Genomic DNA, 18,601 nt, shown 5'->3' on the forward strand with positions numbered 1-18,601 from the left:
TTTGTTGCACAAACTGGTTACACTGCATGCTCAACAATCAACAGGCCTGTTGGTAGTGAACAAAATACATAGGGATGTGTAAGTGGTGAAATGCTCCCCGTGCTGATAATGTCATTGATGGATCACCATTTAGGACAATCATGCAAGGCTTGTTAGGTAACGATGTAGGATGAGCCAACTGAGGTCAGAGGTCAATCTTCACAGACGTGTCCTCAGCTCTTTCTGCCACATTGGCCTGTCATGTTGAGTTGTGATGGATGAGGGAGTCCTCTCAACATGCAAGCAAACCAAGAAGCCAGGCGAGCCTTAGCATCTGCTAATGGTTAACATGTAAAATGTAAATGTAAATGTAGAGCCGTCAATGTGTGCTCTCCACATAGGTGAGATAGATTACTCTTATTATGCATTGGAGATATCCTCTAATTAACTTGACATTTTGCAAACGTCCTGCTAATTCAACATTTCTATTACCGTTTTTCTAGTGAAATGTTTTACTTCTCTCACAAACAAGCCATGAGCGATTTTGACAAGGAAAGTACAATAAATTGCTTCAAATACAGTATGTACATTTCTGTAGCATGGTAAAGTAGATGCATGTATAATGTTTTGCTTTTATGTTGTAATGTTTAAAAATAATATAATTTTAAACATTTGCACTTGATTATAATTCAAACTTCACCCCAGTATATTATTATAATTAAAGCTTTAACATAGCACAAGTGATACTTATGAAGTGTGTGTCTTCTGTACTTCAGGGGAAATGCATAAATGCATAATTATTATTATTACATTGTGAACAAGATAAAGCTGCCCTTGCTGAAAATGTGGACATTTATATAGGTCTATTATAACTGTAGGCTATACAGTAAGTCTTAATCCCACTGAAATGCTGGGACTAGTTAATGCTGTCATGCATGAACATTCCTAACTTCATTCTGTAAACATTATTATAGCCGATTCATGCATATTCATGTTAGACTGCACTAAAAACAGAATGTATCATCTGCAATTCATGAGCTGCCATAATAAACTTGATTTTGCCTGTGTATCTGATAGCATTTACACTTAAATTGTTGCCGTTTAGCAGACGCCTTTATCCAAAGCAACAAATACATTTGTCTAAGTAAGTGAATCATGTATCCATCAATCATGTAGGAGGAGACGTGTAGGAGGGGGCAATTCCCTTTGCTGCCCGGTAGGTGAGCACCACAGTCTTGAATCTGAAGAAAAGAGATTTGAAAGAGATTTGGTATAGAGCGAGAACCTGGCAGATGGCCTGCCGTTCTCAGCCGCGCTGCTCCGCACCCTGCTTCACTACTGGGCAACGCTGCACTTAACTACAGGCAGCTCCCCAGCTCTCCTGATGATGGGCCGTGAGCTGCAGCTTCCTTTGAATCGGCTACGGGCCCCAGTGGTCGCCACGCCAGCAGCAGCACAGTGCCAGAGCGTCAGGGACGCAGATGCGCAGCGTCGGATGAAGCAGCGGTTCGACAAAAGACAGAGGGTGAGAACACCTCCCTTCACAGAGGGGGACTGGGTCAGGATTCGCCGCCCTAACCGGGACCACAAGCTTCTCTCCTTCTGGTCTGCGCCGATGAAAGTCACCACTCAGCTGGGGCCAGCCACCTTTCACCTGGCCGATGGATCACGGTGGCACGCAAGCCGGCTTCGGAAGGTGGCATCGCCTCCCATCGTAGACCCAGAACAGCCGCAGGGCCCAGCTGGGCACCCACCTGAACTGGTTGAGGCCGGGGTTCGCCCAGAGGCTCGTCCAGCCCGTGCCCGGGTCAGACCAGCATACTGAAGAGGCTACACTATGGACTGATGACTCCCAAGGGTGAGGTTTAGAGCATAGCCTGTTCAGTGGCAGAATAATCCACATGGCTATGCTGGTGACTGGCAGTCTACCCAGTTCATCAAGGATTAGAAAATAATAATAATAATAATAATAATAGTGATATGTTATTCACTGTGTTCTTTTGGTTTCCTGTGGGGGGGGGGTAAATGTTATGTATGCGTCACATCAGTTGTGACTGTACCTTTAAAACACACACACAGTTAGTGGTGCTACCCCGATAGACTACAGGTTGTTGTTGTGAGAGCCATGTGTGAGCCTACAATAAACGTTGTAGTCTGAAGGTTATTGAATACAACACACAGGTGGAAACAGAACTGCACTTTTTAACCACTAGCCAACCAAAGACATCAAAGACACATACTTCCCACAGATTACTAACACCCAAAAAGACTTTGAAGACATGGCTAATGACAAAAAACTGCCGTATCTGCTGGGTGAAGCACAACAATGTGTAAAGACAGCAGAAAGATTTGTAAGCTGTTGTGACGTGAGTAAAAGGACGTCCAATGGAACACAACCACCATAAAGACTGTAAATAACTATCTGCACTAATTGCACCTCTGTACATGATTACACAGTTCTTATTTATTTGTATTCATATTTTTAAACTACAATGTCCACACTTTTCTATTTTTATTGTAAGTTATCTTTATTTACCTGTTGCTTTGGCAATGTAAACATGTTTCCCATGTCAATAAAGCCCTTTAAATTGAAATGTAATTGATTTTTGAGAGAGAGAGAGAGAGAGAGAGAGAGAGAGAGAGAGAGAGAGAGAGAGAGAGAGAGAGAGAGAGAGAGAGAGAGAGAGAAAGAAAGAGATTTTAAAAACCTATACAATGTTAATCAGATGGCAAAATAATTGGAATATATTCACTCCACACTCTTTAAATGACATGGACATATTTGGTGTACAGTTGCTGCCCATTAAAAAGAGACTAATAGAACATGCTTTGCCCATGTCCAAAGGAAAACACTGACTCAGCAAAGCATGCAGGACGGGGTGGAGCCAATGTTCATTGTTAGCTAATGTAACTGTCATTGAAAAGCAATTCTGCAATAACCTAACGAATACCAACCCGTTCTATTTCATTAATGGCCATGATAAATTGGTAGCAATCAAGGAACAAGATCCCATGATACTGTAGAGCTTTCAATTGTGGTCAAGCATTGACCTTCATGTACGAATTGTACATTGTATTACTTTAGAAGGACATGCACACAATTGTCACTTATAGAAAACATAACATATGTACAGTTTCACATTTTCTGTGTGGCCAGCAATGTGCAAAACTACATGCTTCACATTTAACAATAAGTCTAGGACCCTTCTGACTTTCAACACAACTTCTACTATGGAACTACATTTTTAGGTGACCAAAGTAGCTTATAACAGGCACTCATGTGAGCTCAATTGGAACATACATTGTGTACTGTTATAATAATGTGACTTCAGGAAAAATACTAATATGACTACAGCGATTGTCAATTTACATACTGTATAATGTCTATCAGCAAAATACATTCCAAGAAATCTGTAATTAAATTCCAATAACAAAATATAGATGTTCATTTATTGACTGTTAAGATGTGGACTTACAGTATTTGTACATTATTGTTTGGTAGCTATATAGAAAGTATTTATCTACATTTTTAAAGAAACCTTCCAATAGAAACCATCAATACCATTTATATTTCTTAATCAGTTTCACTTGAGAGAAAAACAATATCTGTGGTTTTACTGGAATTCTTGTTTTTTCAGTTAGCTGAAAATGTCTTACTATAAGATCAAGGCCTTGCAATATTACACTGCACAGAATAAGTGGGAATTATTTTATCTTACTAAACTTAAATGTAATGACTATCGATAGCTACTAGGACAACACAAGTTCATAGAACACACAACACTGTGGAATGTGATGTGATATTATGCTTTGACCAAGGAGCTTGCTGTCCTGAACCTCTTTTCTCCATACTTGAAAAACTGAGTTTTGAGCAGCAGCACTTTTTAAGCAACACACATATATTTATTTATGTATTTTGTAGATAATGTACTTAGTTCTATTATAAATCTGTGCAGGCTATTGATTTTGTCTGTCATCAGAATGCTATTGCTCTTGAACATTAGTTGTAATAACTTGTCAGTGACGCTTATTGGAGAGACAATATAGCATCCGTAAATGACTTTAATCAGGGTCTGAATGTAATGTAGCTACTCAAGGTTTAATCCATTTCCCCGGTGGTGCAGTGTTGTCCAGTGATTTGCAAATGGAATCTCTGGTTCGAAGACAAGTTATGAATTCTTATCACTACATGACAATGGATAACATTTTCTTCTCTGGCTTTAGAGGGAGAAATCGATTTACCTGCAACTGCTTTAATATTAACACACAGTCAGTATTCTAGTCCTTTGTTAGTAAAGTAGTTGTATTCTATGGGGCAACAGATGGCATGCAGCATGCAGATGCCCTGTCCTAGTACCTGTTCACTGGCCAACTCAGAACACCCCTTGGGCTGGTACAGGTATGTTTGGGGCTGGCATGGGAGCATGTTCATATTTCTCTTTGGCCAAATAGCTTTTGGATTGGCTATAATCTGCATAGCCCGAGGGACCTAGTTCAACTGTGTCTGACTGTTACGACTCCCAGCTGTTATGGCACTACGTCTAGGGTTGTAGGGGGAGCCGCACATAAAGGTGTATGTACCACACCTTACTGTGGGGGAAAAACTAATAATGAACCACAACAAATAGAACTAAGGTGCAATGATTTATTAACAATAATAGTGGTGGTGGTAATACACAAGCCACAGGACAACAGGTAGACTATGAGCGGTGCCAACTCAGAGAAATCAAAAATAAAGTGAAACCCTAGCAAGTGTCAAATCCACTCCTTTGCCTGATGTATATAACATAAGTGAGTCTACGTGATGAAATGTATTCCCAAGGGTATCTCTCCTGTTTCCTATGGCTATACGTGTGACAAAACAAACTAGGAATAAACTATGTTCAATGTTAAGTAAATGAACAGACAAACCAAGTTTAAACCATAACAAAAGACACTACTAAAGTGATTGTACGTACAAGCTACTTAACACAAAGAACCTAAAACTAAGAGACTAAGACTAAGAGTTGACAACAAACAAAACACAACCAAACACAAAACCAGTCGACTGACACTACTTAGGGCTTTCACACCGCCAAGGAACCATTCCCGTTCCCCTTCTGGAAGCTCCGAACCTTGGTGCTGTCTGGCGAACCAGCCCATGTTCATACCAGTGTAACCGAAACCATCCGCATCATCAACATTGGGTGGCGAAGGGGCGGGATAAACAATAATGTCACAACAAGATGGCAGCTACTTCACTGGAAATGAGGATAATATCTTCCACTAAAGTATCTGAAATAAACACAATTTTCTATGAAAAATAACAAAAGACACTTTCTAAACACGTTCCCTTACTGTCCAGCTGCTCCGTTACTGGAATAGAAATGGCTTACGAAGTTGGTGTTCATGTGTTTGCTGAGCATGTGAGGAAGATAGAGAGAAACTTTAGATATTTTTTTTAAACACTAATGATTAGATTTAGATTAGATTACATTTTGTCTCCTTCCTTCTTGGTTCGGACTGAGAACCACTATTTTCTGGTTCCAGCTGCGAACCAACTTTTCAGGCTCCGAACCAATTTATTTTCGGTCTGAACACGCCGGCCGGTTCCAGATTAGGTTCGCGTTCCCGAACCAGCACGGTTCCTTGGTGGTGTGAAAGCCCTAAATGAGGAACAATGAGGAACATTTAAACAGACGGACTGCCCTCCGATTGGCAGATGGGCAGCCCCCTAATTGGACGGGATGGGAATGATGATTGACGGGAATGATTGGCCAATTGACGACACCTGGATGTAGAATGATAGAGAGGAGAACAGAAGAGAGGGAAACATAGGACACACATGTGGACATGACTGCGATTTAACTGATTCTAAAGTACAGTATGCTGCTAGAAACAGTATATGGTTGACAATGACGCCATATTTGAATTTTATATCAATAGGGATATATAATTTGATTATATTCCTAGATGGTGTAAAAAAAAGTTACATTTAATTCAAATTCTTCAAAAGGAGGTCGAAAGCAGACACAAAGTTGAACTATTTTTCTTGTTGAGTTTTGTCTTCTTTTCGAGAAAGCCGCTGTTTGACTGACAGGTAGCCTCTGCTCCTGTGGTGTGTATTTATGTATGTATGGCATGAACATGTGTTTGCATCTGTGTGTGTTAATGCCTGAGGAACACACATGGTGTGTGACTCATTCAGGCGCAACATAGCTTCTTTGAGTGCAACTACAGGCAGTGAACACATATCCCCAAGCTGTTGCAAGGACCTCTCCTGAAAGAGATTGGTTACAGAGGGAACGTTGTGTGGTCTGTTCAATACCAGTGATGCTTCAGTGGTTTGGGGGCCCATCAATAATGTAACAACACTCGCATGTAAGGGCCCCCTAATGACTACTGTCAGAATCTATAGCTTTATCTCTCTTCCAATCATTACTGTATCTCTTTAGATATGGTCGTACCTGAAATATTTCAGTGGGATTTAAGTCATTATTAGTCTGATGGCATATTTCAACGTTGCTCTGTGAAAGTGTATGCCATTCTACTTTGAATCCTCCACAGAATGGATACTCCCATCTCTACTGTCTACCCAGCCATAGCCAGGCTTATTGGTCAGATACCATGACAATAATAAGAACTATCACAATATTATTACCTGTTGTGTCAATCGGTAATATCTGTCATTAGGACGTACTGTACAATGGCAATTGACCAATTCTCCATTATGTTTTTTCTTTGATTAGCCTTTCCACATTCAGGTTGGGTTAGATGAGGTTAGTGTTGGAGTGCTGCCAATCCCCCTACTGCTTCCGACCACAGAGAGAACAGGTCAGTGGGCCCTGTCGTCTCAGGCAGCCCGACGAAGGAAGGTCACACCACCTATCTGCTTCCTTCTCCACCAACAGGCTCAGTCATCCTGTCCTCAACGCCAGTTGAATTATTAAGGCGGCCAGTGCAAAAGGTGAATCCCACCCCTCATTTCTGTCTTCTCCTCCCTTAATGAAACAGCTACCCCCCTCCTCGCCTTTTGTTCCTGTCCCACCTGCCCCCCCAACAGGCTGGAGCACACAGATGGCCTGTCTCATCAGTGGATGTGGCCAATGCTCTTGTTTGTGTGTGTGTGTGTGTGTGTGTGTGTGTGTGTGTGTGTGTGCGTGTGTGTGTGTGTGTGTGTGTGCGTGTGCGTGTGTGTGCGTGTGCGTGTGTGTGTGTGTGTGTGTTTGTGTGTGTGTTTGTATGCGTGTGTGTGTGTGTGTGTTTGCATATGTGTGTTTGTCTGCGCACCTAGCCTAAATTGGTCCTTTGTGTACTTTCAGTCCTTTATTTATTTAATGATTTATTTTTTTAAGAAGTGTGACATTTCTCCTGAATTCATCCTCACAGCTGCTTTGTCCCTTTGTCCCAAAATTCATATTGGAGTCCAAGCAAACAATTATTCATCAAGGATATATTCTCTTCACTCTCCCAGATTGTCAGAACCCTCACACCACTCATCTTCCATGTGTGTGTCGAGAGAGAATTCTATCTATTCATCTGTCATGTTTGTGTTAGTCATCGCCAGTTCGAGAAGGTGTCTTTGATTTGAAAAATCAATACCTATATTGTGGAGGCTTTTCTCTGTGGGCACTCTGTGTATTGAAAAGGAACTCTGTATCCAAGAAATAAATACACCCTGAACAAATTTCCCTGCTTCATGTCCTTATCCATTCTATTTGGTAAAATACATTTTAAGTGGTTTCCTCTTGACCTTGTGTAGACCTTGTGTAAATAAACAGACAACCCTTAATTCAAGGTCCTTTCAGAGTCCTTCTCAAATAACACTCAATGTATCTGATATCTTTGCAACACCAAGAGAGCTGTATGGCTCCTCACCTCTTGAGAATATGAAAGGCCTCACTGCCCATTCCTGGTAATAAGAGCAGACGCTGATGAAATCTGTAGAGCAGAGTGATAGGGGGCATTTAGAGGTGTCAGAGATGTGAATCTTTATCTCCAGTTGAGACAACACATAGAGACAGTTGAGACAATGCATAAGACATGAGGTGGGAAGTGTGTCAGATGTGTGAGAGAGGAAGGGGGGCGGAAGAAAGGGGGGAGTTAGACATTGAGGACAAAAGGAGAGAGATAGGATATTGTGAGGAGAGACTGGACAGAACCCAAAAAGATGCTGTTACTCACTGACATCTCTACGGGTCACACACACACACACACACACACACACACACACACACACACACACACAAATATACAAACCCACAATGGTTAGACTGCTCACACACTGATAACACTGTCTGCATACAAATACAATCTCTCTCACTCTCCCTAACACACACACACATACACACACAGACACCACACGCGCACACACTGACACACAGACACACACACACTGACACACACACAGAAAAGCTTGCCCATATACTCATTAAAGGATGCTCAAACTAACACCAAGCCGGTCTCTAAAGTTCAACCCTACTGCTGTTCAGAGAGGTAGAGACAGGGAGGAATGGGAAGAGGTGGGAGGGAGAGAGAGAGCGGAGAGAGGAGGGAGAGACTTTATGGGGGTGGAGAGGCGGGGAGAGAGAGAGGGGGGAGAGGAGGGAGAGACTTTAAAGGGGGTGGAGAGGCGGGGAGAGAGAGAGAGAGAGAGGGGGGAGCAAACCATACTTGGTGAGGATTCCATGGGAACAAGGAGGGACTGAGATGTGGAGTTAGGAAACAGAGCAGGAGCCTTGTGGTCGTTCATATTCATGCTCACCCTAGACAGCTGATTATTGAGACGGGAGGGATGAAGATGTCTGTCCTTCACACACACTCAAAGACTTTTGATTTTATCATTGGGATTGAAGAAGGACCACTAAATGTAGGAGGCACTTACCAAAATAAATTGTCACAGGAGTAAGCATTATGGATTTATCCAAACGCTTACGTGTGATGAGTGTACTTTTCTTTATTCATACCTCTCAAGGTAACGTCTATCTTTTTCTATGCTACAGTATATAGTTATATATTTCAGTGTTTTAAATTGTTAAATGCAAATCTCTTTTTATATCATGACAGAAAACACAAACAACTAACATTTCCATTTCATATTGACATGAAACTACTCAACTGTTACAGTATAAAATCATTTGTATGAACAGATTATCCTGTGGTGTGTTGATTTGACACTGCTTTGGAGAGAGAACTTGATTCGCTGGAGATGATTGGGTTAGCAACAAGCATTACATAGTCTATAGTACTTATTTGGGTGCAGCTTTTACTTGTATTAAACTATTTGAATATGCTCCTCATGCAATATTGACTAATGAAAACACTGATTAAAGGAGGACAGAATTACAGTAGATGTACTTACTAACATAAATAACACGAGGAACTAGTTAAAATAATGGCATGTCCCACTTGACAGCAAAAATCAGTTAGGCCAGATGGGTATTAAGGGTTACAGTGATACTGCATCTCCATTTGATTGGGTTCCTCTACCTGGTACCTTAAATTGATTGAATCGATTGAAACAACGAAAGACAGAACACAGTTAAAAGCACACAATTAAATCAAATAATGTATATAATAATCATCAGACAGACGTCGATTATGATAGTTTGAGAGTGACTTCACGAGTAGGGTTAGGGTTAGTAGGGAAACAACACTGACAGATGGACAGAGACCATTGTAAGGACATCTTTACTACACTATGTGAAGAGAGCTTTGTACTCAAGCCAAATGACCTACAGTGCTGTTTGACAGAATAAGGCTATGCATTAGCCTGATGGAACCAGTCGACTTGCTGCATTCACCATTCTGCTTCACTTTGTGTATCAGTCTGACATTCTTCCTCACTGAAACCTAGGGGTGTGGCACAAAACAAATTTGCAAGCAATTGGATCAACCTTCAACCAATCAGAGAAACAAATCGAACCACCCGCATAGTTTTCTAGAGTATGCTGATTGGTATGAACTATATTTTAGGTTATCCAAGGGCTCTTACAGTATATTGTCTTAGAGTACCAGCAACCCCTTGCAATCGAAACGTGTTTTTCAGGTTAAAGTCAAGCCAAAAACATCTGCTATGAACACTGATTGTTTTTGTTTGCTATCGAGACAGTTCAGGATAAATATTTCAGTTTCAATAATCACAAAGTCAACATTAAATGAAATAAACGGATGTATTAATCCTAGCTATTAATATTGTGACAAAAAGTTGATCTTTACCGTCTCAAGGTTGTGGAGTACCTGGACGTAGGTGTAAAAGGAAAGAAAAAAAGTATATCCATTTAATAAGTTATTGATCCTTAGCCTTAGAAGAGGATGCCAGACTTCAGGCAACTGAAGGACAGTCCATCAGCTTTGATTGAGTAGAGAAAGGGACCCGAGTGTCGGGCCAGCATACAAAAGACACTTGTCTTATGTCATCAACTTAATATTGATACTTAGGTACATAATACTGTGTGTGTGCTGATGAATATCTAAAAACTTGTGGCAATGCACATCATAGTAATGTGTATATGTAGTCAATGCAACACATTGAATGGGATGACAAAAGATACTTAAATAATTAAAGACATGGCTTATAAATACCCCAGACTTTTTGCTCCCCTCATCTCTTAATTGTTCCCAGCCTTCATTAGGTCATACTCCTGGTATGTGAGCTGATTCTAAAAAGGAGGGACGTAATTGAGTTCACTCATCTGGGCCAAACGGCAGAGACAGAAAATGCGGGAGGGGGAGGGAGAGAGAGAGAGAGAGAGCGAGGGAGAGAGAGACAGACAGACAGAGTGTCAGACAGAGAGAGAGAGAGAGAGAGAGAGAGAGAGAGAGAGAGAGAGAGAGAGAGAGAGAGATGAGACGTCAGATCGTTCCATCAGCACGTCCAGGCTCAGAGACAGGACAGACAGTCCTCAGATCAGGATTCAGTCGTCTTTCTTTCTGTTTCTCCTGGCTCAGCAAAAAACTCCTGTCCCTCTTTTCCAATTGGCTCCCTCCCATCTGATACCGTCTTATGTTACCATATTCCACAGTGTACAGTAGAGGTCAGCGTGTTTCAGATTATACCTCCTAACCAATGCAGAGAGCTACCTTATGATAGCTGTCTGCATGAAATAAACTATTTTTTATGTGATTTTGGTGGGGGGACATAATTATTATCAATGTTGCATGTGTAACCTCTTGGTCTCTACTTTCAATAGACCTCTATTTTTAAATGACGAAAGACTGGTTGTGATGGGTTTTCACCCAATTCAAATGTAGGAGCTGGAGATACAGTATGGAAAGAATTGATCTAATAATCTAAACACTAGAAGGATGGTTTGAATAGTAATCACCCTCAAAAACAGTTATAGTGATGCAAGGAGTCTGAAACAAGTTGGAAGACAGACATCAGGGGTGAGATACTGCAGTCTAAAACAACCGTGGATATCAGGAAGCAAATATAATGGCAGAATAATGAATAAATAAGATTCTGCTGTATTTTTGTAGCCAAAGTAGGCAGAAAAGTTGTGCGAGTATTTTCTCTATCTTTCTCTCTCCCTCCCTCTAGTCAGTCCCCTGGGTGGACCCCGGGCCCATGCTGAGGAGAGGCTGCTCAAGAACCTGTTTGCCCACTACAACAAGTTGTCCCGACCTGCGGCCAACACCTCTGATGTGGTGCTGGTCCACTTTGGCCTCTCCATCGCGCAGCTCATCGACGTGGTGAGCAAACCGAGCAATTCAGAGGTTCCACAAACATCTTGTTGTGATTGACACACATGATATATTGTGCAACAAAACACATCAGAAAGATGACTTGCTCTTGGTTTAGTCTGAGACAATTTACAGTAGGGACGCAAGACAACATGCTTCACCTTCACCTGAGTATTTACCATAATGTATTTTCAAATGCAAATAATCAACCACACCCTCAGCCATTTTCTCATAAACTCCCAATTTTGGACTTAACTTGTTTGCTGTGTATCCTTGTGGGGACAGTCCTCACAATGTTGACACACAATTAAATGGCTTGCTCCCTCTACCCGCCTGGTTGCTGCTGTCTCTAAAAGAGTCAACGCGGGCGAGTATTAGCAGCCTGCCCATCCCAGGGGCTCTTTAGACTGTCTCAGGCAATATGATGATGCTGGGAAATGTTGGGGGAATGTTGCCTAGGGAAAAAGCAACCTGTGAGAAAATGACAGTTCAGCTCTGGAGATACTGTACTCTAAGGACTCAAGAAAAAACAACCCTGTCTTCTTCACCTGGCATATTTTATACATGGAGAATATACATGATATAGTATATACTGTATTAAATTGTTTATTGTGTAACTTATTTATAAAGCAGTAACAATACATTCCATCCCTCTTTTCATGAGAATAGGACGAAAAGAACCAGATGATGACTACAAATGTCTGGGTGAAACAAGTATGTATGGATCAAATAGACCACAGTGCATGACCAACTTGCATCCCTTACGTACCTGTAGGATTTTATCAGTGATGGGATGATCAATGAAATGATTCCAGAATATTGCCATTTCTTTCCACAGGAATGGAATGATTATAAGCTCCGCTGGAATCCAGAGGAGTATGAGAACGTCACCTCCATCCGGATCCCCTCTGAGCTCATCTGGAGGCCTGATATTGTGCTTTATAACAAGTAAAACTGTGTAATAAGAATTATGTAATGTGTGTCCTGATGTATGAAAAAAACAATGTTATGTTATGAAAGCTAATGTCTAAATTATAACATTTGGATTATGACTATTGCACATCCACAGGTCTAGACATAGGTTTATAGCTAAGTAATTTCCTTTCAACAAATGGGATGACAAAAAACTAGCGGAAGACATACTGTAGTTGAACGATGCAGCACATATTTTGTCCTATGGCCAATGTATAACTTTATTTAGCGAAGATAGATGTCAGAGAGGTCGGTGAAAATGGGTCTGGTCATAAACAAAACGTATTACATGGCACAATGCAATACATTAGGCTGAGGATAACATGTAATTGGATGTGTTTCAAGGCGTCAAATAAACATGGATCACTTTGACTGAAAATTACAGATGGGGGCTACTGTTCTATACATTATTAGGACAGTAAGCTGCTTTTCAAAGCTTGGTTAGTGGCTTACAATTTTATTTTGATAGTTGTGCCAGTCACTAGGACCAGACAAGTTTGTGAAAGATTGAGTAGCAACAACAAATATCATCAACTTAAAAAACATTCCTTTATGTAACAGGAGGGTGTGGAGTTTCGTGAAAACAACAATTGAACATGAATTATCGAATGTTCAATCAACCAGAACAAACATTCAAATATGATGAGTAGCTCATCAATTATTATTGTGTACAAATTAAATTCATAGTTGACAGCCGGCAGCCAAAATGCAGAGGGGAATTTCATATTGCAAAACCCAGAGGAAATATGAATACATGCATCAGTAATTAGATGGCATTAAGGTATTAATTGGTGTGATGTGTTTTGTTTATACAACCTGAATTTGGTGGTAGATGATTAGGAACAAATGCTGACTTGAGAAATACACAAGTGCAACAAAGTCCGAGACTTTAAGAGAGACATTCCTGCAAAGTTACTTTTTAGTCAAGGAGTAGGTTTGATCAGTATCTGGAAAAGCTGTCCACAAAGTCAAGATTCATTCTTTGAAAATAGCAACATTGCTATAAAAGTTTCATAAAAGTATAAAGGTTTCATCTTCATTTCAACAGAATTTGTATGAATAGAGGTTGCTCCTTTATTTTTTTTCATATACAGTATATACAGTATATTTTATTTTGGATGTCACAAAATGGAAATTGTATAACTGAGCAGTGACACAGAAAAGGTTGCTGCTACTTGACTTGAACATTGTGTATTTCCTCCGTAGTGCTGACGGTGACTTTGCGGTGACCCACCTGACCAAGGCCCACCTGTTCCACGACGGGTGGATCAAGTGGATGCCCCCCGCCATCTACAAGTCCTCCTGCAGCATTGACGTCACCTTCTTCCCCTTTGACCAGCAGAACTGCAAGATGAAGTTTGGCTCGTGGACCTACGACCGGGCCAAGATCGACCTGGTGACCATGGCCAGCGATGTTGACCAGATGGACTATTGGGAAAGCGGTGAGTGGGTCATCATCAACGCCGTGGGCAAGTACAACACCAAGAAGTACGAGTGCTGCACAGAGATCTACCCGGACATCACCTACTACTTCATCATTAGGAGACTGCCTCTGTTCTATACCATCAACCTCATCATCCCGTGTCTGCTGATCTCCTGCTTGACCGTGTTAGTGTTCTACCTGCCCTCACAATGTGGCGAGAAGATCACCCTGTGTATCTCTGTGCTACTGTCGCTCACTGTCTTCCTCCTCCTCATCACAGAGATCATCCCGTCCACTTCGCTAGTCATCCCACTCATTGGCGAGTACCTGCTTTTCACCATGATCTTTGTCACCCTCTCCATCATCATCACGGTCTTCGTGTTGAATGTGCACCACCGCTCGCCCCGCACCCACAGCATGCCCCAATGGGTGCGCCGTGTCTTCCTGGACCTGGTACCCCGCGTCCTGTTCATGAAGCGTCCGCCGGCCACTGCCAAGCAGAACTGCAGGAAGCTGATTGAGATGATGCACAAGACCACCGCCATGACTACCACTGTTCACTCATCGCAGGCTTTCTGGGCAGGGGTGGAGACTGGGTTGGGGCAGTTGGTGCAAACGCTTCCGGCCACCCCTTCCGACAGCCCCAACATCCTGGCCTGCACCCCGTCCCCTTCTCTGGCCCCGGAATTCCCCTTGGAAGAGCATCCCCTCAAGACCCAGATCTTCTGCAGGTCTCCCTCCAGCCAGTACTCCCTCCTCCTGGAGGAGCCTTTCAAGCGGGGACACACCACCTCCCCCTCCTCCTCATCCCCTCCTTCCTCTGCCCCCTCTTCTTCCTCCTCCCCTCTGCCCCTGCCACTAGGCCCCCTCCGCACCCTGCCCCGAGACGAGCAGCGGACTTTGGAGCCCAATGGGTGCTCACTCAGTGAAGAACAGATGTTCGACCACCAGAGAGAGCTCCTCCAGAGGGTCCCCGGACACCACTGTCGCTCCCGCAGCTTCCAGTACTGCTGCCTGCATGAAGATGTGACTGGGACCAATGGAGGTGGTAGGGGCCGGGGTGTTGCGGAGAGGCAAAAAAGACAGGCCCTCATAGACCACCTACCTAGAGCCTCCTCAACAGAACCCACAAAAGGCCTAGGGACCCAGGAAACCATGGTGGTTCCCACTATCTCTCCATCTATGAGGTGTGCCATCGAGGGGGTGCAGTACATCGCTGACCACCTCAGAGCAGAGGATGCTGACTTCTCTGTGAGTTTATTGAGATTACCTTTTCTGTCAGAACACATTTATTTCAGCCTATACTGAGAATTGTTGACATAGTGTTCTCTCAATGTGGAAAGTAGCACTGCCATTTTGAAGATATCTTTAGAGGGCTTAAGAGTTAATTCAAGGTGATCAAGGCCACTATATCACTTGATATTGCTTGAATCCATGGTCAGTCTGGTCCATAAGCCTGCAAGTATTTGAATTATATCAACCAAAGCAAAAATGTCCACAGAGCTGCCTAGTGTCTCACTTAGGTATATAGGAACAGAAAAGGAATAGTCCTTTAATATGCCTCAATTCTTGGTTTAATGAACTTCTCTAAAGTACATTCAAATTATACAAAATCTTCATGGAAATTGAAGAATTAGACCGTGGTTAGAAGGTAAAGCTCTGATCGAGGTACTCTGCTAAAATGAGATTGGAGCCTTTTCTCTCCACCTTGCCAAATCCATTTATTCATATTTCACGGATCACTGATCTCACCTCAGTTTGACGGCGTCTTTTCAGGTGTCCTTCGCAAGAAAAAACTGCAAGTTCCACTGTAACCACAACCACAATGCTATTATATAGCGAGTAGGATACCAATGGGATTTTTAAAATCTAGCATGTGCTTATGTCTTAAGGGTTTAATTTGTAGATTTCAAATTGTTTTGCCCCATGACTTTGTCTCTCTGGATGTTCCTTTTATCTTATTCCCTGATGCCATGTACTGTACCTTGTTTTTACAGGGCTCTTCACTAAAAGAGATTCAGGTCTCAGTAAGATCTCCCTGTATAAATAATGGATAAATAAATAAATGGGCAGCAAATAGGGTTAATGTTATATTGCTGGCTGATATAGACAAACATTCATTAACAATTGAGGGGAAAATGGTTTGTATGTTTACAGAGAAGCAGCAGAATATAATAAAACATTACATATAATATATTATTCTGCTTTTCTGTAAAAACTACAAAACATTCTTAATTGGTAATCAAGGATTGTCTGTGACTCAGCCAGTAAATAGTATTTGGCAAATTCTAAGCAAAGATGGTTGTCTCTCTATAGGATTAGGAGGTCACCGAAAAAGATAGCGATGGACAAGGTATCTACTGAGCATGAAATCCCTTTGACCAAGCAATATGGCTGCCAATCAAGCTCAACAAAGCATAAAGAGCACAATCCAGAGCAAACCCATCTTTGAAACAATTAAGGCTTGACCATTTTGCCTTGAATTTTTCATAAGCATTCTGAGAATGACTGACATTTAAGAGATAGGTTCCTTGTAATGAGAAAAAAATCAGTCATTGGCAAGAAATCATTCAAGGACAGAAATTGACAGCCTGTAAAATGTATGTGTGCCGTGAGGTATGAAATGACCATCTCGTCTTTGTTCCTGTCCACCAGGTGAAAGAGGACTGGAAGTATGTTGCGATGGTTATCGACAGGATATTCCTCTGGATGTTTGTACTGGTGTGTATACTGGGAACTGTGGGACTGTTCCTTCCTCCTTGGCTGGCTGGAATGATCTAGAACTTGTTCAAGACCCTATTACATAATGTGGAAAGGTTCATGTCAAAGTCCAAGAGGGTTTAACAGTAAGAGACACTGAGTTAGAATGCAAAGTAATTTGTGAGTATAGGTCAATTTATTTAAAGGTTTTCTAATAGTGATTGTTTTTTGTTGTTGTTGATTTTTAAATGGAACCTGTGAGTCATTGTCTTTGTGGTTGCCAGATTGGCTAGATTATAATAAGGTTACTTACAGAGAAATGGAGTGAAATGTCTTTCATTGATTCCACTGGGCACATGAATTCTTTATGAGGCCAAAAGGCCGGCAGTGAAAACATTCTTCCTTCCATCACTTACACATAACAAGTGAGCAATAGGCTGTACTGATTTACATCTGCTGCTGAAGAACACTTTCCCATCAAGTAAGCGCAGACAAAGACACACACACACACACACACACACACACACACACACACACACACACACACACACACACACACACACACACACACACACCCCTCAGAGTACTGACTGACAACAGCCACTGCTGTTGGATACTGTTTTCAATTTGGGACACTAAAATGTCATTAAAGATACTTTGATATATTCAAAGTCTATTTTTACCAACTGAAATAGACCATGGATACGATTTGTACTATTAAAATCTTAGTAAAACCTATTGAAATGTAAATGTATTCAATAACTGCAATAGCATTCTGGAACTAGCTGAAATTAGACCACAATTGATTTTGATTAACATATTCAAATATATCTACTGTGTTCAGTTTGTTGAGTCACAAACACCTGTATACCAGCTCAATGATAGCATCTGGTTATGTAATATTATTAATGTCAAATGCAAGAACAATGAAAATTAATTCATTATTGAGTTAAAATGTTCATCCACAAAATAGCAAAATGTAAAATATTGATGTGCTTGTGTGAATTATGTATTTAGAGTCAAAACATCATAATATCACGTAATGTGATTAACATGTCATTGTGTTTTTATTATCATTTGTACATTCTGTTTTCTTTAAAAGCCTGAATTTACATTATACTTCTGTTTCAAGAAAATAAAGTGTTTGTTTCAAAATTGCCAGTAGATAATTTATTTGAGCCGAAAAACAGGCCTGAACCTTGTATCTTTACATCATCTTTACATACAAGAAAATAAAATATTTATGGATACTTATCTCTACTCATCTTATTAATGATACCACTCAATCATAACTTGTTAGTGTCTGTAACAGTGTGCTCACAGGCTAGCTCACAGGCCACCTCTGAAGCATGTAAATTAATATACAGTACCAGTCAAAAGTTAAGTTTGGACAAACTTCCCCATTCAACTGAATGGGAAAGTGTGTCCAAACTTCTGACTGGTTAGAAGTTACTTAGGTTAGAATGACTATTACAGTTTTTCCCAATAATTTAAACACATTTCCTGAAATTATAGCTCAATTTCTCAAACCTATAAACACAACACTGAATAGTCTTAACCATTTTGTCAAAACTCCAAAATCTCTTCTCAAAACCTCCCACCAAAATGATATACAGCTATCATATGAATATCTCTTACAGAGCATCAATGAAACACTGGAGTGCTACATTTAAAACACAAAATAGTGTTCATATGTTTTGGCTTCATGAAGGCATGTTACATATTCAAACGTATAATATTGTGTAGAAATTGTTTTTAAGGTTCATTTTTTAAGGTTTAGTAAACTTATAAACATATAGTTGATATTGCAACATTGTTAGAGTCCTGAGAATACACAAATGCTACCTATTTCGGCAAAGCTCA

The 18,601-nt window shown here is 41.1% G+C and overlaps 1 protein-coding gene across 1 annotated transcript; it reads left to right on the top strand.

The window, feature by feature from the left end:
- Positions 1-1,366: 1,366 nt before the first annotated feature.
- LOC308160574 (neuronal acetylcholine receptor subunit alpha-4-like) lies at positions 1,367-16,819 on the top strand (the record flags this gene model as incomplete). The annotated part of the gene is made up of 7 exons (XM_080534517.1): positions 1,367-1,786; positions 10,583-10,604; positions 11,501-11,652; positions 12,313-12,357; positions 12,482-12,591; positions 13,822-15,289; positions 16,694-16,819. The coding sequence occupies 7 exons, from the start codon at positions 1,367-1,369 to the stop codon at positions 16,817-16,819; spliced, it is 2,343 nt and encodes a 780-aa protein (XP_080390643.1).
- Positions 16,820-18,601: the final 1,782 nt, after the last annotated feature.

The sequence above is a fragment of the Nansenia antarctica genome (assembly GCF_963989245.1).
Source record: "Nansenia antarctica genome assembly, chromosome: 6".
Taxonomy (NCBI): Eukaryota; Metazoa; Chordata; class Actinopteri; order Argentiniformes; family Microstomatidae; genus Nansenia; species Nansenia antarctica.